Source organism: Procambarus clarkii, chromosome 41 (genome assembly GCF_040958095.1).
Source record: "Procambarus clarkii isolate CNS0578487 chromosome 41, FALCON_Pclarkii_2.0, whole genome shotgun sequence".
Lineage (NCBI taxonomy): Eukaryota > Metazoa > Arthropoda > Malacostraca > Decapoda > Cambaridae > Procambarus > Procambarus clarkii.
Genome location: NC_091190.1, coordinates 18,553,366 through 18,576,147, shown reverse-complemented (window position 1 = coordinate 18,576,147; position 22,782 = coordinate 18,553,366). Strand labels below are relative to the sequence as shown.

Sequence of the window (22,782 nt, the reverse complement as noted above, 5' to 3'; positions counted from 1 at the left end):
CATGAAGACCTTTTAAAGAAAACCCCTGGAACGAGGGGGGGGGGGGAAGATGAATCAAGTTTGAAAATGTGAAAAGTTTGTGTGACAATAGAGCCTCGTGGAAAACTTTTGCTGTGGTCATTACCTGGTGGAATGCACCCAGGATGGAGTATCAGGGCTATACATCTTTTAAATCATAAAAGTAATAAACATTTCCCATCAACCTTACAAACCATATTAACCTATTTTCATGTATTTCCCCCATGTGCATTTTAACAAAGTTGCTAAATTGCCTTTATCATTCTGTAAAATTTCAATTACAGTATACTGTATATAATTTTGTTAGTATAAATAGACTGAATATTCTGAAATCACTATTAATTTTACAATTTCAGATTCAAAGGTGGTCTGGACACCCAATTTGGTCAGACAGGTGAAGAGAGCATTTAGGATAGTTCGAAGAGATGAAGATGGTCACAATTGTGTTTGAAGAGGCAAACGCCCCCCTTTGCTCCTGACATTATGTTCAGCCTATTGACCCCTGCACACCTAACACAAGGTAGGTTGAAAACTCCTCCTTCATGTCATTGGTTCATTAGCCAGAAACTTAGGGCCCATGCAGGAATATCCCTAAAAAAAAAAAAAGTGGCCCCAACAATGCATCCTCCAAGTCTGGAGGATGAGCAGGAGCATTGTCGAGAAGCAGGCCCTTTAGTGTCAAACTTTTCTCTTGCAGATATTTTTTGATGGCAGGGCAAACCACTCTACATCACAGTTTTTCTGCACGTTATATATTTTTTAAAACTCTTGGATTTTCGGAATGATACACGAGCAAGGGTTTAATTTTCAAATCGCCACACAGCACAAGAGTTAGCCTATCCTGACACAAGTTAGCCCAAGTTAGCTTGTGTCCAGGCAGTGACGTCTCCTCTTGGGTAATGTATGTCCTCTTCGGCAATTTTTTCCAGAATAGCCATGTCTCCTCACAATTAAACACTTGTTGTGGAATATATCCATCAATACAGTATCTACAAAATCTTTAAAATCACGAACAAATCTTTCAGCCCCTACTTTGTCTGAGCTGGCACCCTCACCATGCCTCACAACACTGTGAATACCACGTCTTTTTTCAAAATTTCTCAAACCATCGACTACTCACCTTAAACTCTTTCGTATCTGCAAAACTCGTTCTAGGGGTTTTCTTTATAAGATCTTGCATGAAGATTTCATTTTTGACCAAACCACACACTGGAAATTGAATAGACGACAACATTTCGATCCGTCCTGGACCATTATAAAGTCGATTGTGATGAGATGAGGGAAGCAAGAGCATTAAGTAGGCAAGAGAGAGAGGTGAGGAGATGGCAAGTATGTACGTATGTACATGAATAAAACATGTACATACTTATACATAACGTGTGTAAATAGTGTAATAAACACAATAACAATATTTTGGGAGGAAGAATGTTGGCGAGTAATGTGTTGGAGAAGGGAGGGAGGACTGGCAGGGTGTGGCAGCTCACTCATGTTTTTTGGGCTCACCATACCAACATAGTGGATCGTTATGGTGAATACATACGTAGATGGGTATATACAATGTGTGTATATAGTGTAATAACAGCAAAAACACTGTTTGATTGTAGAATATGTTGCATATATGAGGCCCATAATTTTGAGCATAGCGATGTTCTATACTTTGAATTATATAAATTCCACAAATTACACACTTTTAAATAATATTACAGCAAAAAAAAAGAAGAAATGAATGAGAAACTTCAAAATAATTGCGCAACATTTTATTCGCAGCAACTGCCGTCGCACGGGGTGGCGGGGCCGACAGACCCCCATCGCTCCAACGCTCAGCGCCCATAATTTGCTCAACTTCCCAGCTCCATCGCAGCTAAAGTAAGTCGCATACAATATTTGTTGTTTAGTTTCCCCGTGATCAGACTCTGCATTTTAACAATATAAGAAGAGAAAAAAAATTTTTGGAAAGAATTTATTTCTTGTGCACCAGGGTGTTATTTGGAGACAGAGCAGTTCAGTGGTTAACTACTAAATTTTTTTTTCTCCCACACATGCACCCCCCTAGGAAGCAGCCTGTAACAGCTAACTCCCAGATACCTATTTACTGTTAGGTAACAGGGGTCATTCCCTTTTGTACAAAGAATCTGCTAAAGCTTTTAGGGCTAATCTTTGACACTCGTTTGTCTTTGTCGCCCCATATTTTTTACGTCCGAGTTGAATGCTCTAAGGCCCTTAACTAACTTTAGGTCATGTCCCATACTTCTTGGGGAGCTAATCGACACTGCTCCTCTCTTTACATTCCTCTCTCGTTCTGTCTAAACTCGATTATGGCCCTGTTTACTCGTCTGCTTCTCCTTCTACCCTTCACCATCTGGACTCACTGCACCATACTGGGTTACGGCTCAGCTCTGGTACCTTTCCTTCGACACCTACCCTAAGTCTGTATGTTGAAACTGGCATCCTGTTTCTACAGGATCGCCATGATCGCTACTGTCTTCTCCACCTTGCACGGTCCTTACAGCACCCTCACTCTTGCTTATGTCATGCCTTGATCTTTACTCATCCTGTGGTTCCTGTTCCCCTTCACCACCTATCTCTTTCTGTATGGTTGTCTCTTACAAAATGCTCTTTCAGTTTGTGTTACCAATATTTCCCCTCGTGTCATTCCGTCTTTGCCCCTATGGAGGGGTCCCCGTTCCTAAATTCTGTAAGCCTTGACCCACATGACTAAAACTTTTACCCCTCCTACAGTTCTAAATCACCTTTTCCTTGAACACTTTTCTTCACACTTTCCACTCTATTTCCGTCTTCACCAATGGGTCTTAAGTCTGCAGACGGTGTAGGCTACTCTGTTGTTTTTCCTGACTGCACCTTTGTGTCTCCTGCCTCCGGAGACTAGTATCTTCATGGCAGAACTTTATGCTATTCTCTATGCTCTTCATCAACTCTTTTCTCGCTGTCAATCCTCCTCTGTGTTTGTAGTTGACACTTGCAGTGCCCTCATGGCTCTAGAATCCTTTAATCCAGTCCATCCTTTGGTAGTTGAAATTCAACATTGGCTGTTTCTTATCTCCAGTAGATTTAAGATAGTGGAATTTCGCTGGATTCCCACCCATATTGGTGTGTTCTTAAATGAGCGTGCGGACACTGCCGCTAAGGAAGCTATCCACACCTGTCCCATCTCCCGTAAAGGTATTCCTTATTATGACTTTTACCCAGTTATTCATTTCCCCATTCTTGCCCATTGTCAGGGTTGTTGGTCTTCTGTTACTGGTAACAAACTGCGTGCTCTTAAGAGTAGTGTGTTCCCGTGGCCTTCCTCCTACCACCGTAACCGGTGGTGGGAAACGGCTCTGGCGAGGTTGTATATTGGTCATACACGTTTAACTCACGGGCACTTAATGGAGCGCTGCCCTGCTTCTTATTGTCCAAACCGTTGTCTCTACATGTCCTGACTTCCAGGACTTACGTGTCTTGCTTCCCGACCATCCCTCACTGTCAATTGTCCCTCGATAAAATTCTTGGTAAATTCAATACCTTTGATATTGTTCGCCGTATGCGTTTTTGTTCTTGTATTGGCGACGTTAGTGATATTTAGCGCACTATGATTATCCCACACATTTGATGGTTTGATAATTACTGTACTGTACAGTACTTTGGTTTGGAATGTATCAAATAAAGTTGTTTCATGTATTCAAATGTGTGAGAAAATCCACTGGGGCTGTGAGATGAAGCGAACCTGTAACAAAGGCATTGCCAGTTGCATACTCTACCACCACTGATGGTAAAAGTCTTACAACTGGATATCATGTGTGACGGGTTATGGTATCACAGCTATACTGAACCAAGATGGTATGGCTCTCCCTCACATAAATGAAAGAAATGCTGCTATTGGCCTTGCAGTGTCATCCTGGCTGACAGACTGTCCTGTCTTTGCCTTGGAAACTTGGCATTCCTCCTGCCGTTCCTGCACGCTTGAGTGTCGGGAGGCTTCAACGGTGCTTCAGGTTTTCCTGGGGGGCGACCTTAAGCACCTCAATGAGTGCTTGTTTGCTCCTGCCCTTCCCTGGGATGTTGGTGTCGTTCAGCTCCATGTGCAGGTTCCCTCACTTTCGGCGGTGCAGGTGGCGGAGAACTTGCGCGCTTGGGGCCTTTTGGTTGCGGCCTTGCGCTTCTTTTCCCTCCTGGAGCTGTCTTCTGACTGTCTCATGGAGGATGTGGGGGCGCTTGGGGCTGTTCTTTGGTCTGGTGCCTTGGCCTCGGCGGCTCGCTCGTCGGCTGCCTTGCTGAAGCTTTTTGCGGCGATCTTGCAGGATGCGGTGGCTTTATTTTATGCCTCCTGGCTCACGTGTTGGCAGACGGTGCTTGCCTTCTCTGTGGAATCCACTTGGGCCTTGGTTCTTAGGATGTCTTTCCCCTTTTGCCCTCTCTTGTTTGAGGCTTCAGCTGTTGCTCAGTATATTCAGGCTGCTTCGGCTTCTTGCCGTCCTATGTCGGACTTGCTGGTTTTCCAGGGGTCCCTTGGTGGGCCTTTCCAGAAGGGTCGTGCCAAGGCTCAGGGTTCCTCTCGTCGTGGTAGGCCACTGGTGTCAGGTTTGGGTTCGGCTCCTCCTTCGGACCCGTTTTCGTCTGGTTGGCGCGGTGTTCGTTCTGTTCGAGGTTCTGGGTCTCGTAAGGGGCGCCGGCCCTTTTGTGGTTCGCCCCATTGACAGGGCGATGGGGCGGGGGAAGCTTGTGCTGTTCGCTTACGCCTGGTCCCACGATTTGTAGGCGTTTCGGGTCATTTCGCACGGCCTCTGGTGGCGTTGGGTGGCCCCTCCCCCCTGCGGGGGGTTCTGGACTGGCGGGGCAGGCTTCTTTTCCTGTGCTCTGTCAGGTCATCTTGGAGTGGGTTTGCTTGGGCGTGGTCGAGACGACGACGTCCTTCAGATGGGTTTCCTTGTCTGTTTCCAGTCCCGAAACAGGACTGCGTGGACCTGCGGTTCATTCTGGACTTGTCCCAAATGATACGGTTGTTCTCTCTGATTTGGTTGTATCAGAGAGAATTCCAGGAAGTAGCCTAAATGAACAGGCACATGCAAATGACCTGCTACAGATGTGCGACAGGTTTGCCTTAAACCAGCAAATAGTAGAACCATCTAGGAAGGAGAACATGCTGGCCCTCATTTTCACTAATAATGATGAATTGATCCGGAACATAATGACATAATGATTACAAATACCTGTTACTCAGATCACAGCTTAATTGAAGTTCTGACTAGCATGGGGAATAAACCTTCAAAACCAGTCCAGATTCCCGATGGAGGAGATTTCAGCAAATTCAACTGCAATAATAAACAGATAAACTTGGAACAAATAAAACAGGACTTCACAGAAATAAGCTGGGAAGAACAGCTAGAAAATGCAAACCTGAACCAGTACCTGAAAAAAATGAGCTCAGTAGCACTAGAAATATGTTCAAACCGCATACCCCTAAGAAAAAAGAGGAAGAGATGCAGATTGGAACAGGAATGTCGTTCCCTCTATAGGCGAAGAAAACGAATTGTGGAACAACTTGAGAGTCGCACCCTATCCAAAGAATGGCGAAGAAGGTTAGGTAGAGAAATAGAAACAAATAAACTAAAGCTACAAGAATCATACAAAACCCAGGAGAGGCAAAGAGAGCAAAAGGCCATCAGTGAAATAGAGAGAAATCCAAAATATTTCTTCTCCTATGTAAAAATAAAAACTACATCTAGTATCGGGCCCCTGCGAAAGGGAGATGGAACTTTCACTGATGACAACAAAGAAATGAGCGAAATACTGAGGAATCAGTACGACTCTGTTTTCAGCGAGCCACTGAACACACTGAAGAGTGATAACCCAAATGAATTTTTCATGGATATGATACCAACATCAAATCATAAATCAGATGTCCCTATCCCCACTGGATTTTGAAGAAGCCATAGACAGTATGCCTATGCACTCTGCACCAGGTCCTGACTCTTGGAACTCTACAGTATATTCATCAAGAACTGTAAAAAACTGCTATGGCAGGCCCTTCACATTCTTTGGAGACAAAGCCTAGATACTGGCATTATCCCTGACATTAAAAACAGCAGAGATAGCATCGCTCCATAAAGGAGGAAATAAGGCAGAGGCAAAAAATTACAGACCGATAGCACTAACATCGCACATCATAAAAATCTTTGAGAGAGTGCTAAGAAGTAAGATCACAAAATACACGGAATCACAGCATCTCCATAACCCCGGACAACATGGTTTCAGAACAGGGCGCTCTTGCCTGTCACAGTTGCTGGACCACTATAACATGGCATTAGATGCCATGGAAGACAAACAAAATGCTGATGTAATTTACACAGATTTTACAAAAGCCTTTGACAAATATGACCATGGTGTTATTGCACATAAAATGCGTTCAAAAGGAATTACCGGAAAAATAGGCAGATGGATCTACAATTTCCTGACTAATAGAACCCAATGTGTAATAGTCAACAAAATAAAATCTGGACCATCAATCGTAAAGAGCTCAGTCCCCCAGGGTACTGTGCTTGCTCCAGTACTTTTTCTCATCCTCATATCAGACATAGACAAGGACACAATCTATAGTACTGTATCATCCTTTGCAGATGACACTAGGATTTTTATGAGAGTATTTTTACATAGAGGACATGGCAAACCTCCAATCAGATGTAAATCAGGTCTTTCTATGGGCTACAGAAAATAACAAGGTGTTTAACGAAGATAAATTTCAGCTCATGCGCTACGGAAAAATGAAAATATAAAAACGGAAACCACATACAAAACTCAGTCAAATCATAACATTGAACGGAAAGGCAATGTAAAGGATTTGGGTGTACTGATGTCGGAAGACCTTATATTTAAAGAACACAATAAAGTAGCGGTCACAACTGCAAGAAAAATGACAGGTTGGATAACAAGAACCTTTCACCCTAGAGTTGCTATACCGATGATGATACTTTTCAAGACGCTAGTGCTCTCTAGAGTGGAATACTGCTGCACAATGACAGCCCCTTTCAAAGCTGGAGAAATTGCTGACCTGGAGAGCGTGCAGAGATCCTTTACTACTAGAATCCACTCAGTAAAACATTAAACTATTGGGACCGACTAAAGAGCCTAAACCTGCATTCTCTTGAGCGCAGGCAGGAGAGATACATAATAATTTACACTTGTAAAATAGTAGAGGGGCTGGTCCCAAACCTGCACACTATAATAACAGCACATGAGACCAGAAGGCATGGCTGGATGTGTAGAATACCCCATTGAAGAGCAGAGGTTCAACAGGTACTCAGAGAGAACTCTATCAACATCAGAGGCCCGAGACTGTTCAACACGCTTCCGCTACACATAAGGGGCATAACTGGCCGACCTCTCACAGTGTTCAAGAGAGAACTTGACAAACATCTCCAAAGGATACCTGATCAACCAGGCTGTGACTCATACGTCAGGCTGCGAGCAGCCGCGTCCAACCGCCTGGTTGACCAGTCCAGCAACGAGGAGGCCTGGTCGACGACCAGGCCACGGGGTCGCTGAGCCCCAGAATCACCTCAAGGTAACCTCAAGGTAGGTCCCGTCTGAACCCCTGGATTCATTGGCCTCTCCTTTCGAATGACCACACTGTCTCAGATTCGGCTCCTGTTGGAGCTGGGCGCTTGGATAGTGTCCCTGGACCTCCAGGACGCTTATTGGCACGTCCCAATTAATCCTGGTTTCAGGGACTGTCTCGGTTTTGTTGTGGGGCTTCGTGCTTACCGCTTTCGTTGTCTTCCATTTGGGTTGAACCTGGCACCTCGTATTTTCACGCACCTCACACGGGTCGTGGTGACCCGTCTGCGTCTGTTAGGTATTCGGGTGTTGGCCTACCTCGACAACTGGCTGGTTTGGGCTCCCAACCAGTCCGCTTCTCTGCTAGCAGGGGATCTGGTTCTTTCTCTGCTCACCGGATTCGGGTTCTTGGTGAACTGGAGGAAGTCCCAGCTGGTTCCCTCCCAGGTACGGACCTGGCTGGGCCTTGTGTGGGACTCTCGGACCGCTTCCTTGTCTCTTCCTCCGAAATCTCCTGCGGCTGTGGTTCCACTTGTGCCTGTTTCTGGCGGGGGGGGGGGTCCCGGGTTACCTGCCAATTGCTCGAGGGGTTTGTGCGAGAGCCTGAACTTCAAGATGCTGGTCTACCCATTGGGTCGGGTTTGGCTTCGTCGGCTGTTCTGGTTCCTTCGGGGACATCCTTTCTGCCTCTCACGATCACTGGGTTTGAACCCCGGGGGCTTTGCGTCGGTTGCTGAGTCATCGGCTTCCTCTTCGGGTTTTTCGTGGTTCAGTGCCTTGGCACCTACCCGAGCCCTCGCTCGATGTGTTCATGGACGCATCGTCTCTCGGCTGGGGCTTTGTGACCAGTGCTCACCAGGCCGGCCAGGGTCAGTGGGGTCCGTCCTTCTGTCAAGCCCACAGCGCTGTGCAGGAGTTCGCGGCGGTGTGGTTTGCTCTTCGGAGGATTCGAGTCACCCGCGAGTCGATGATCCGGCTCCATTTGGACTGCTCCCTGGTGGTTCATTGTCTGAAACAGGGGTGTTCAATGCGGTCCTTGGTTCTTTGGCGCTGGTCGCTTCGGGTGACTCGTTTGCTGAGTTCTCGGGGTTTGGCTCTCCTGGCAGTTCACGTGTGGGGAGTGTCCAACGTCTTAGCCGACGGCCTGTCTCGTTTCGTTCCCCTCTCCACGGAATGGACAGTCTACGCCGACTCCTTCCGTTTAGCTTTGCCAGACGTTCGGACACCCTGAGGTGGACCTCTTCGCGTCGGCATGGTCGCGGCGCCTTCCCCTGTGTGTGGCGCCCTTTCCCGACTGCGAGGCCGTCGGGGTCAACGCCTTTCGGCAGGACTGGTCAAAGTGGGGTCATTGTACTTCGCTTTCTGTTAGGGTGGTGTTGTCCTTTCTCTCTTGGTTGTTCCAGGACCGTCTTCTTATGCCTAACACTGTCGCTTTTGTATTGTGGGACGCTGGCGGAGCTACTTCAGCTTGCTTTCAGTATTGATATCACGTCTGTGCCATTTTGCAAGCTGTCTTGGGCGTTGTTTCACCTCCGGCCTGCTCATGCGCCGCCAGAGCCGTCCTGGTCATTGGACAGAGTGCTCTCTTTTCTTTCTTCTCCTCGTTTTGTTGTGGCCCCTTCTGTTCTGGATTGTTTTTCAAAGGATCTTTTTCCTGTTGGCATTGGCCTCTGGGGGTCGGGTGGGTGAGCTTCATGCTCTCCTCCAGCGCAGAGGTTTCTGCTCCTTCGCTTCGGGGTGATCGGTTTGTTCGTCTGCAGCTGGAGGCCAGGTTCTTTTCTGGCGAAGAATGAGACTGCTGCTTTCCGGAGGGGCCCCTGGGTTGTTGATGCTTAGTTGGTTCGGCCAGGGGGTGCATCATGTTTTGTGTCCGGTTGCGATTCTCCTCTGTTATTTGCGCGCCACGGCTTCTGTGTCCATGGATGCGCTTTGAGTTGGTCCGGTTTCCCTTCTTCCCAATTCGAGAGTGCGGGTCTCCCAGGTCGTCCGCAGGGTTATTAAGGCTAGCCAACCTGCGGTCTATCCCCGTGCCTATGACATCCATAAGTTCGCGGCTCTTGCTGCCGTCTTTGACAATATGATCTGGGCTGACATTCGGGAGCGGGGATTTTGGTGGTTGAACAGGGTCCTGGCTGCTTGTTACCTTGTAAACGTTCTTGGGCCAGGTCGGGCCTGTGTCGCTTTAGGTTGGCAGATGCAACCAATTGTCTCGACTTTGGATTGAGGAGTGAGCAGCAACCGCCTCCTGGTTAAGTCCCTATTCTTTTCCTCTGTGGGTAGTTAGCTCCAGGAAGCCATAGGGGCTCCCTCCTGAAAACCAACATTGAATGTAATGAAATGCCATTTTCTGGGTGAGACCTGGAGGCTCCCCGGCATTCCTCCCTCCCTTCGGTCGGCGGTTTTTCGCGTGTTTTTGACATCCAGCTTCAGAACTGGGGTGTGGATAGCCGGCGCAGTAGGTCTGGGGCTGCCCCTTCCCCCTCCCGGGAAGGGGGGAAGGGCTGAGCAGACAGCGGTGCGACGGCGGATGACGTCATACTAGTTTGCTTGTTTTTGTTTGGGGAGTTCTATCCACTCGTTCGGCTTTTGGTTGCAATTTTCACCAGAATAGGGGTTTGTTTTGGGACGCCTACCTTTCTGGGTGCCTAACCCGGTTGATGGCAGACATAGAATGCTTCCAATTACACAGGGATTTCTATAGGCCATTGCTCCCCTTGCCTCTCTAGAGGAGGCCAGGTTCTGGTCGTGGTCCCCGGTAGGTCCATAAGAACTCCATACATATGACTGATGCCAAAGTCTGACATTAGCATTTCAGCCTAGTAAGCTCCAGGGAGCCTCCAGGACTTACCCAGAAAATGGCGTTTCATTACATTCAGCGCTGTTTTTTTGACCGATTCTCACTATTTTGACATATTGTATGCTCAGCTGTCTGTTCTATAATCCCTTCAGAATGGATTTTTCATAAACTTTATACATTTGGAGTTATAATTTTTTTAGATCTAAATTTGCCGCATATTTCAAATTCCCTATTGACGATTTTTTTTACAGTAAACTGTGCTGGAAACCTATATTTTAATTTGATAAATATGAAGATCATATTCTATTTTGAGAGAATAATGACATTAAATGAACAATTGGTGATAGTTCATATTTTTTATTCTGAATTGAAAATCTGAAGTTTTCAATATTCAATTTTAAAAATAATTTTGATTCTCTTGTTTTTCAAGTTACGCTGTGATCATTTAGACAAAGTTGGAGCATTTACCTAGTTGATTATGCAAGAAAATTGGAAGGTGTTTGTGCAAGTTTTAAAAACTTATGTTAAATTATTTTCTCATAATCATGTATGTATGTATTGCACGGTCTAAGGGTTAACCCTTCTCTCTCTAGGAGTTCTCACCGCCATCCCCGCCATGGCCACTCTTGCCCGATCCCTCCCCATGCTAATTCGTACCACATCTTGTTTGGTCCTGCTACATGGACTAAATACTTTGATCTTCACCATCTGGATTCTTCTACTCCTGACGATTTCTCCCTCCATAGGCACCTTGTTGATTCGGTAGATGCCTCTGTTACTTTTAACACCACCTGTCTTGATATGTGTGTTGTTGCTGCTCGTTCTCAGGATGCAGCTACCCGCTTAGCCGCATTGTCCTGCATTGGGGAGACCCTGTTCGGGTCTCCAAGAATGCTCAGTTAAATGGCAGTGTTGGCACTGTTCTTCTGCACCATGTTGCAACTGGTGTTAGGGACCTCAAGGACTGCCACAAGGATATTAAGCATATCCTTGAAGCCCAAGACCATTGTCCTCCAGGTGGACACGTTCCAACCCGTTCTCGCAAATTCGTAAAGTCAATATTGACTTATTAACTACGTGCATAGGTGATATACTAAACATAATAGATACCCTTAAAAAGATTCATAGAAAACACCGACCTTACCTAACCTTGTTAGTATCTTAAGATAAGCATCTTATTGCTTCGTAATTACAATTATTACTTAACCTATACCTATTATAGGTTAGGTAATAATTGTAATTACGAAGCAATAAGATGCTTATCTTAAGATACTAACAAGGTTAGGTAAGGTCGGTGTTTTCTATGAATCTTTTTAAGGGTATCTATTATGTAAAGTATGTCACCTATGCACATATTTAATAAGTCAATATTGACTTATTAAATTTGCGAGAACGGGTTGACACGTTCACTCAGTCCCCCTCGTGGACGTCGCCGTCAGCCCTTTCGGATTGTAAAAATTACCTTTGATAGTAGGACCCTTCCACCCTCTATTATTCTTGCTGGTGCCAGATGCTCCATTCAGGAGTACATTCCCTCTCCTTGGCTTTGTAATAGGTGCTGGAAGTTTGGGCATAGTGCCCTCAGATGCTCCAGTACTGTGTGTCTATGCCCCATGTGTGGGGACGAAGGTCACTCGTAAGTCAGAGTGCTCTTCTCCCCAGGCTCGCTGCCTCAATTGGGGTGAGGCTCACCCTACCTTCTCATGCGCATGTATACATTACAAACTTGAGGCAGCCATCCTCAACTTGAAACACAGAGATTGTTTGTCTTTTCCTGGGGCGAGGCGCCAAATTCGCTGTCTCACCTCTTTTGCTGGCGTGTCTTATGCTCGCATGTTGCACTCTTCCTCTCCTCGTCCTTCCCACCTTCCTCAGTCTCACAACCGTTTCCAGGCCTTAGACCCAGATATGCCCACCACCTCCTCCCTTGTTCCTTTACATTCTGTTCTGAAGGGTCCCCTCCTGGTTCTCCGTCTGGAGTTTCCCTTCTTCCTACCCAGTCTGCCATGTCTCCTGTGTCTTCTTTCTCATCTTCTTTCGCATCTTCAAAGATGCATGAAGCATGTACCTGTGAGGAGGGGCAGAAAGAGGACCACTCTAGAAAGAGAACGCAGACGACTGTACAGGAGAAGGAAAAAATAACTGAAATGCTTCGGCAGACCCAACTATCACAAGCAAGGAAAACAAGCCTAAGCAGGGAGATCGAAGAAATAGAACAAACGTTAAAGCGATCATATGAGTCTAAGGAAATGGAATTGGAACAGAAAGCTATACAAGAGATAAGGAAAAATCCGAAATATTTTTTCACATACGCAAAATCCAAATCCAAAACCTCGACCAGTATTGGACCGTTAATTACAAATGAAGGTACATACACAGAGGACAACAAAGAGATTAGTGAAATTCTAAGAAGCCAGTATGAGGCTATGTTTAGCACACCAATAAACAACATGAAAGTTGATGACCCAGACAGCTTCTTTATGAATGACATTCAAGCTGCAGATAATATAACGGATATTGCCACAAACTCGGAAGACTTTGAAAGAGAAATTGACAATATGCCTATGCACTCAGCTCCTGGGCCCGACTCATGGAATTCAATATTCATAAAGAAATGTAAAGTACCAGTAGCGAGAGCACTCAGCGTAATATGGAGAAAGAGCCTGGATACAGGGGAGATACCAGCAGCACTTAAATCTGCAGATATAGCTCCGTTGCACAAGGGGGAAGAGTAAAGCCTTGGCAAAAAATTATAGGCCAGTTGCACTAACATCACACATAATAAAAGCGTTTGAAAGAGTGATTAGGAATCAAATTTCTAGTTTTATGGAAAACAGTGAATTGCACAATCCAGGACAACATGGATTTAGAGCGGGAAGATCCTGTCTGTCACAGTTACTCAACCACTATGACAAAATCACTGAAGCCCTAGAAGAAAAGCAAAATGCAGATGTTGTATACACAGACTTTGCAAAGGCGTTCGACAAATGTGACCATGGGGTGATAGCTCACAAAATGAGGTCAATGGGAATAATTGGAAAAGTAGGGCGCTGGATACTCAATTTCCTGTCGAACAGAACACAAAGAGTAACAGTCAATCAGATAAAATCGAGTCCAAGTGATGTTAAAAGCTCTGTACCTCAAGGTACAGTCCTTGCACCACTACTGTTCCTTATTCTCATATCTGATATAGACAAAAATACACGTCACAGCTTCGTGTCATCCTTTGCAGATGACACAAAAATCAGCATGAAAATTACCTCTGCTGAAGACATTGAAAAACTACAAGCAGATGTCAACAAAGTTTTCGATTGGGCAGCAGAAAATAACATGATGTTTAACAGTGATAAATTTCAGGTACTCAGGTACGGCAAAAATGAAGATCTGAAACAATACAGGATACAAAACACAATCGAATCTGCCTATAGTAGAAAAAGAGCATGTCAAGGATTTGGGAATAATGATGTCCGATGATCTAACATTTAGGGAGCATAACCAAGCAAATATCGCTTCAGCCAGAAAAATGATCGGATGGATTACGAGAACTTTCAAATCCAGGGATCCCATCACAATGGTTGTACTCTTCAAGTCACTTGTGTTGTCTCGTCTCTAGTACTGCTCAGTACTCACTTCCCCCTTCAGAGCAGGAGAGATTGCTGAAATAGAGGGAATACAGAGAACATATACGGCACGCATAGATGAAATAAAACACCTAAATTATTGGGATCGTCTCAAAGCTCTCCAAATGTACTCTCTAGAAAGGAGACGAGAGAGATATCAAATAATATACACATGGAAAATACTGGAGGGTCAGGTCCCAAATCTACACAGTAAAATAACAATGTACTGGAGTGAACGATATGGAAGAAAATGCAAGATTGAGCCAGTGAAGAGCAGAGGTGCCATAGGCACAATCAGAAAACACTGTATAAACATCAGAGGTCCGCGGCTGTTCAACGTCCTCCCAGCGACTATAAGAAATATTGCTGGAACAACTGTGGACATCTTCAAGAGGAAACTGGACGGTTTTCTAAGAGAAGTTCCGGATCAGCCGGGCTGTGGTGGGTATGTGGGCCTGCGGGCCGCTCCAAGCAACAGCCTGGTGGACCAGACTCTCACAAGTCGAGCCTGGCCTCGGGCCAGGCTCAGGGAGTAGAAGAACTCCCAGAACCCCATCAACCAGGTATCAACCAGGTATCCCTCCGATCCTCCTTCCCACCCTTCTACCCCGTCTCTTGGCTCGCCACGCCGCCTGTCTGTACAGGCTGTTGTCCATCCTCCCAGCAATCTTCGTGTTGTTTGCTCTCGTTCTTCTTCTCCTGTTGAGACGCTCGAGTCTGTCGCCCAGTACATTGTTGCTGGAACACCTGTCTCTCTGGGTCAGAAACATAAGCCTGGCTCCTCTCCTTCCTCCTCTCCAGCATGTAAGAAGGCGTCGCTTTCTTCCTCGCCCCCACCTCTAACTCTATCACTCTGTCCCCTCCCGTCTCGGTGGTTGGGCCCCCCTGTTCCTGCTATGGAGGTTTCTTTGGCCCTCGCTTTCCTCTCGGTTGCTGCTCTTGCTGCGGTACGCTCCCCGGTTTCTGCCCCTCCTCCTCCTGCTGTCCTTGACCGTCCCTCTCGGTTGTCTTCTCCTCCTCTGGACCCCGTCCGTCTGCCTCTGGTCTGTCCTCCCGCTCCTTTCCCTCCATCCTTACTCAGTTTACCCATGCTCCCTAACCCTGACTTTTCTGACCCTGATCTTTTTAACATGGTGTGTTACTTTTAACCTTTGTTTCTTCATTGTTCTCTGTTGCTGTCCTTTCTCTTTTTGTCGATGTCTATTCTTCAATGGAATATTCGTGGATACTACACCAATTTCCATGAACTCCAACTTCTGATTTCACAGTTTTCGCCCCTTTGTGTCTGTCTCCAGGAGCCGATGATTGGTGCTCATCTTGGTCGCTTTCTTGGCTATTCTTTTCTCCCCCCCACCTACCCTGGCTTTTGCTGGGACCTATAACTCTACTGCTCTCTTGATTCATTCTGATATTCCCTCTGTCCCCCTTTTTTTTCCATCACCTGTCCAATGTTCTGCTGCCCGTGTCTTTGTGACTAAATGGTATACGGTTTGTTCCATTTACAGGCATACCTCAGTTTAAGAGTTTAATTGGTTCTTGGAGACGCCTCGTATTCCGAAAACTCGCATTACGAAGCTAATTTCCCCATAAGAAATAAAGGGAAATGAATTAATCCGTTCCTGACTACCCCAAAAACCCCACATCAAACTAAATTTTTATACCTAATTCATCTAAATAAACCTACAAAACTATGTTCAAGTTATTACTTACCTTGCTGTTGAATGCTGTAGGCGTATGGAAGATGGTGAGGAGGTGGGAGGAAGAGAGGAGTTACTGTTTAGAAGGGGAGTCCCCTTCCATTATCACATCAGGCAGTGAGGACTTCACTGGTATGCACACTCTGCCACATTTTGCCTGCATACCACTAGGACTTGCTTGTTTTACTAAGAATTTGTCTAATGACACTTGTTTTTCCCTACATTTTAACACTTGTCTGTAGTAAGACATCACATTATCATTTAAAAGGTCAATGCTAAAACTAACTGGTTCACCACAAATGTGAATTATTTACCAAACACTATGGAACATTGACATTGGTTCCAGAATTCCTTAACGCACGTGACAAACTTTCCGCCACAGAAGAGTGCAGAACGAAACAAAAAATGATCCCAGAATTAAGCCTAGCCAGGGTATTTTAAATATATATGGCATCCAGTAGTGTCGACGCACCTGGCAGAATGTCATGCCTACCGAGCAGGGCCAGATCCAGAGGGCCAAGATGTAGGAGTGACCTGAGGTCACGTGGCTCTCAAGGGCGAGCTGTAAGGCCACTGCCTTACCAGTCACTTGAAGAGGGTAGTCGAATTGCAAGACATTCCTTATTTGATGCATTGACAGTGTGATGAAGCCAAATATTAAAAATAAGGCCATGCATGTAGAGCTGTCACTGGGAATGGCCGTGCCCAATAATGTTACTAAGTCTCATTTCCACGAGCTATAGTAATGTGCCAGGTGTAGAGTCCTGTTTGATGAGTCCAGACACATCGAGGAATGGTAGTGATGTGGGATCACTTTCTTCACATCCACACTATGAAAAGCTCTAGTGAAATACATGAGTGAAGCAGCGTCACCCTCACCACCAAACTCTCATCACTGAGTGAACAGTCCCAGTTAAGAGGATTAATTATAGAAGGTAAGAATGCAGTGCCATGACAGAGAGGCAGTTACTACAGGGACATTGTGGTGGCAGCATTTATGACATAGCCTACGATTAGAACCACCTTATTTCTTCAGTGAAGGGAGAAACACTAAACTCGGTGTGAAAATTCAGCTGGGATGATAATTACACCTACAGTGATAGGAGAAGTGTTCATGTACAGGCATTCAATTATAGTGGTCACCTCAAACCCGTGAGGCCCTTTATACAGTGACTACCAGTCACCTAAGATTGATTGATTGAAGAAGATTAAGCCACCCATTAGGTGGCATGGACATGAATAACCCGTAAGTGGTATGTGTTTGGAATGAATGTGATCTAGTCACCTAGGATGATGATGATTTAGATTCAGCAAATCAGAGATAATTATCAGGAGAAAGCGACAAACCATTACGACTATATATATATATATAGCACTTAGAAGGGGTCAGGATAAGGATTTGGGATGGGACGGGGGGAAAGGAATGGTGCCCAACCACTTGCACGGACGGGGATCGAACGCTAACCTCCATGAAGCAAGATGGTCACTCTACCGTCCAGCCCAAGTGCTTTGGCTCACCAACTTGGAACAAAACAATCCAAGCAGCACGGTCTTTGGTAAGCCCGTCGTACTTACCTGGCACAGGAGATGCATGCTACAATCACCTTGGATTCTAGTGGCATTTATGTACCAGTGCAATGGTCAGAGAAGTGAAGACCGAAATGCCAAGAGAAGGTCCTAGAAGTGTGTGGTGTCAGAAAGCCCCATAGGAGAACAAGGACAGCGATGCAGGGAAGAATTTCGTGCCAAGAGCAACATGTAAAATAAGAATGACACCTGATGACTGCTTGATGGAACAGGAGCAGACTTTACACAAACCTTACAGTGTGGGAATATTGTAGGAGGAGGCTATAAGGTATGGTTTCTATTTCTGGGTGTGTGGAGCACCTGGCAATAGGTCAATTTCCACAGACCAGTCAAGACTCTCAGTTCAGTGCTGATGTAATTCTTAATGAGTACATAGTAAGTTACTGATAAGCTATTAGGGGTACATATCCTCTCCTTGGTTCGGTGGTTAACTTCAAAGTCCCAAATGAGTTCAAGTGATAATTTATGTTGTCACAGGGTGCAGTAACCAGTGACCCATTATATTGCACGTTTGTTGGGATCCTGCTACATACAGTACAATACTACAGCAGTGCTGAACACTGAAAAGCTTACAAGAGGCAGGACAACAGGCTAGTAGACTACCATGTAAATCTCCACCCTGCTCTACTACTCTCGAGAGGCCCAGCAGTGAGTTTGGGGTCCTCCAAATATGTGCTGGGGTTCCCTTTAGCTACGTTGTATGGGGCGAATGTGACAAAAAGGCCACAAGACTAACATCACTGCAACCCAGAAATGACAGGGCTGATCTCATCGATATTTTTATAATGCTGAGCAAATTATAGGATATAATTCCAGACCACTGGATGTAGCTGCAGGAGTGCTCTTATGCCTATACACAGGCCTGCTGTATAATTAGCACCCCTCCTACTCTTTGCCTGAAAATGATATATAGACTTAAATTTACACTTCAATCTAATTTAGATAAAACTATGGAACTACTACAGTAATTATCAAAAGGTGGCACTAAGCCCAGAATATATAATATATAATATATATATTATATATAATTATATATATTATTATACAGTATTATATATTTGTATATAAATAAACACTATCACAGAATATTCATCAGTTATCATCCAGAATGCCAATGTGAGAGCAGAAAGATGGAGACCATACAGTATATGTCATTTTAATCTACAAATTCTTAAGGAACAAAACTTATCGTTAGGGCAATCAAGGAGCAGAGCAGTCAGGGCCCAACACAGCAAAAACCATGGGGCAAGCAGGTCATCCTCCTCAAGGTAGAGGGGAGGGGGCACAGAACTTTAACTAGGAGGCTACTCATGGGCACGGTCCCACAAACCAAAGAGCCAGAGCTCCACCCCTGCAAGCACAACTAGGTGAGTATACAAAGACTCAGAAGTTGAGGAATGAGTATTAAATCTGCATAAATCTGAGAAATTAAACTTCTTTTTCCTGGTGGCCCCAACAGGAGACTAGTAGTCTGAACGGTTACCCAGGGACCAATGGGGAGAACAACCCTTTAATGCCCTTTGGTAAAAAGACTCGCTAGGCTCGCTAGTCAGATAAGCAAATCGATTTAGTTCAGGCCCCACTGAACCTCCCATTTTACCCCTATCCCTAAACCAAAGAACCATATGCCAAAGGAACTCACCAGCAGAGCCTACTGGGTCCAAACAAAGCTTTCAAACCCCACAACTACAAGAAGGCAGTTGCTTGGGAAGGTCTTTATCTGTAAACTGTGCTCCTCTTTCCATATTAAAAGCTGGTACCTTATTGTCTGTTTGGGTTTGTATGATATAAAATTTATGCAAGTATAGCTTTATTATAAAACATACAGAAATATGGGCTAATTATTTTTTCTTTGGCCAAGTGAAAAATCTTGGGAATAAAATATACTTATGAAGCCTGCTTATATAATGGTTCTGTATTATAACTACCATAGATAGTTTACTACAATACCAGTAAATCAGTAGTTAAGTTTTATGTAATAATAAAAAGCCTTGATTAAAAAGATGTTTGACAAATTACATACCTAGTACTGTTTTTGTATGTTGCAAACTGCACGAAAGAAAATACGAACATTATATAAACATACCATACTTCATGCACAAGTATAATGTATGTATGCATTATATGCATTTTTTTTATATGGTTTGCCACTGTCAGGACAGGAAGCTTGTTGAGGTTATCGAGGTCTTCCTAGGCCAATGCCTGGCTTTCTCCAGGTCCCCTAATTCTCGGCAATCTATTCATGGCTAAGTTAACAGAGTTATCAAGTGTAAGGAAACATGCCCATATAATTATACATACATACATATATATACTTCAGTACAGTACTCTATATACTGTACAGTATACCTTATATTCATTCACAGTTCTAGATATCTTATCAAAATGCAGTATTGAATATGCAATTTAATTTTAAAATCATAATTATTAACACTATACATGAAATGATAAGATGGATTAAGGTTATTTATGATTAACTGATCTATGCTCAACATTTAAAATACAGCATACAACCTGCAGATGTATATGAAGTGCATTATACAGGAATCACATACAAGAAATTTAATTTAACCTCAATATAGACTTATTTTGGAACACTGTATACTACTACAGTACATCCAGAAATCTAATATTCCTCAACCCATAGGTTACCACATTATGTATAGAACTTGATACAAAATATATATATATAATAATATTAATACATATGACACATGAAGGACCGAGAATTGCATGTCTACCAATACTGTACGCAGCCCATTACGAGTAATAAGCCTTTCTAGCTGCACTAACATCTGCAGTCAGAGCTATTCTGCAACTCAATGTATAAAAGGTGTACTCTTATTAGGTATAAGCATCAAGCTACACATCTGACACTTATTAATTTATAATAGCTATTATGTAAAGTGCAGTACTGGTATTTGAATACAGAACTTTAAAAAAAGGGCTACGAAATTGTATAGTTTTTACTTTTTTCCCAAAATTATATCCGTTAACTTATTAAAAAACTATTGTACCTATATTCCGATTTAACTTATTGTTTATTTAACTATAAGTATATTAAATTTTATTTCCATAGGCTGTATGGAAATGTACACTTAAATGGACACACTACTGTACATATGAGAAACTCCGAGCAACTCTCTTAACACTAAAGTGCACACGTTTAGTACACTGTAAAGTACATTTACTTCTTGAAATTGTTAAAGTTTTGAATTTAAGATGGAGATACGTACTGTACAGTATTGAGTTATTTAATTGTATACAGTACTCCCATTTGAACAAACCGATTTGTACTAGACCTCTAGAGACCTAGACCTCTCTACTACAAGTGACGTTCTTTTATATCTAACCAATCATAATTATGTTTATATTATTACAAAACTAGAACATGTATTTGAACACATTTTGTTACCTAAATCACTTAAATATACTGTATATTTAAATGTTTTGATGATTTTCAACCAAGTTTATTAGCACCAAACTCCAGTCCAGCATGGGTTTAATATATCAGAAGACTATTTTTATGTTGCAAACTAATATAATGCTCATGCTGCCAGAACAGACTTCTTCAATTGCATCTGGTTTTATGGTGCATAACGTTCCGTTTCAATGGGAGTCCACTGTTTATGGTTGATAAATCCTACAACTGAATATTACATTGTTGCTTGGAGTGCCTCATACTGTACTTTACTAAAATTTATGAAACAGGATTTGATTTAAAGTACCAGTAAATAAAAGTACACATCAGAGCTTGAACAAAATGAAACGGTAGTGTATAATTACATCTTATGTGTAAAACATTTACACTACTGTATTTTCCCACATTTTCAATGTAATGCTGATTTTGTGGCATGATGTATTGCATTTAAAATATATTTTATATAAATTTATAAAAAAATAGAGAATATAATTTTGAATCAATCACAAAAAATATAGAAATTATCTTAAGGCTATTGTTATGGACATCAAGAGGAACTATGACAAGCACTGAAATCTTAGGCAACTATGGTAAGCCAGTTATAAGTTCCTTAAACCTGTTATGAGTGTGTTAAATATTTCTTTATGATTTTAGGGCCTAAAGAATTAAACACATTGAAGGAGACATTATTCAAAGTAGAGTGTACTCTAATATTTATGCAAAATTTTATGTTTATCTCCACTATAAAAAGCAGTCATATTTTACAGAAAATAAGTGACAATTTCTATACAAGGAAAAAAGATCAAACAATTCACATTGATATAAACTTTCTGGGTAAAAAAAAAAAATACTGTACTGTATAAGAGAGAAATATAAACTTTCAAAGAGATGAACTTTCTGAATATGATTAATTTAATAAATTGTTACATTATCTGTAAAGTCAACAATATGTATGAAAATAATAGAGATTACATATAAATAAAACATTAAATAGTGCAGAAGCATACAAATTAAAAACCGTTTCACGTGACAAAATGCTGAACAATTTCCTTTTTCATGTCAAATCTCATTTGGCATTTATCATAATATACATGAAAATGATAAGATTCAATGAAATTCAGATTCTTACTATACACTTAATCAACATATATTAATAAATATGAAATTTGTTATGTTATTTTTAACAATCCTACGTCTGTAAGTTGTTTACCATATATGCATCCTTGTGGCTTGTGATAAAATTTTCTGCCTTACTTGCGGTTAGCAATGGTGCCTGTGCCAGCATCAATAAGGTATACAATAGCGTTGATGATCATCATTGACTGAAAAGGAAGGACAGTTTTTTTTTAAATACACTAAAAGATTCTTAATCTGAAAATGCAAGCTTTGCCTAAATTGATAATAAGTACAATGTTGAACTAATGCAATTATTGCCTCTGGCCTATCAGCAGTTACCTGCCATATATACTAGAGCAAAACCTGACTGTGGTTTAACAATATACGCCATCAAGCAATGTGACAATGTAGATATATAAGAAGGCAGGGAAAATATGCATAGTATGAGGAATTGTTGGAAATATAACCAAGCACAAGGGCTAGGAATGATTATACTGTACTAGACCTAGGAGGGAAGTAGACAGCTGAAAATTATATACCTCTCAAAGGAACAGCAAATACTAATTCACAGCCACATGAACAGGCAAATGTTAGTGAATGACTTGGTGATAATTCTAAAATAATTAATTTAGGTAGTTGGGCACAAAGCTTATGTATATTATAATAATAATAATAATAATAATAATAATAATAATAATAATTTACAAGTAGGTACAGTGGATTGGTGAAATTACATAAGATTGGTATTTGTACATCCTTGTAAAGCCACTAACATGCATAGCTTTTCAGGCAGGTCCTTAATCTAACCAATCAGCTAAGATGAAAAGGCACATTGTAGCAAGGTTTTATATCTACAAATAACTACAATATAAACTGACAGAGGTGATCACACTGGTAAAGATATATGTCTTAAGTACTAATACTGTGGAAGCGGGTAGTACAAGATACAATGCAAGTTTGAAGCACAAGGTA

General features: G+C 42.9%; 2 protein-coding genes across 8 annotated transcripts in view; one reads left to right on the top strand and one right to left on the bottom strand.

Annotated features, from left to right (window-relative positions):
• The window catches only part of LOC138373292 (uncharacterized), a 294,206-nt gene that overhangs the window by 18,936 nt on the left and 252,488 nt on the right, over positions 1-22,782 (top strand). For 4 of the 7 annotated variants that reach the window (XR_011231121.1, XM_069339431.1, XM_069339432.1 and 1 more), the window contains exon 3: positions 375-538. Coding sequence is in view for 4 of the 7 variants with exons in the window: in XM_069339431.1 (XP_069195532.1) it covers positions 502-538 (37 nt within the window). In the remaining 3 variants the exon portion in view is untranslated. Of the gene's footprint in view, positions 1-374; positions 539-1,785; positions 1,885-15,494; positions 15,682-22,782 lie in introns of those variants that run through there. The other 3 variants (XR_011231124.1, XR_011231125.1, XM_069339430.1) reach the window with 3 other exon arrangements.
• The window catches only part of LOC138373294 (uncharacterized), a 39,135-nt gene continuing 35,419 nt past the window's right edge, over positions 19,067-22,782 (bottom strand). The window contains exon 4 of the mRNA XM_069339434.1: positions 19,067-22,016. Within this exon, the coding sequence (XP_069195535.1) occupies positions 21,945-22,016 (72 nt within the window). The 3' untranslated portion in view covers positions 19,067-21,944. The remainder of the gene's footprint in view (positions 22,017-22,782) is intronic.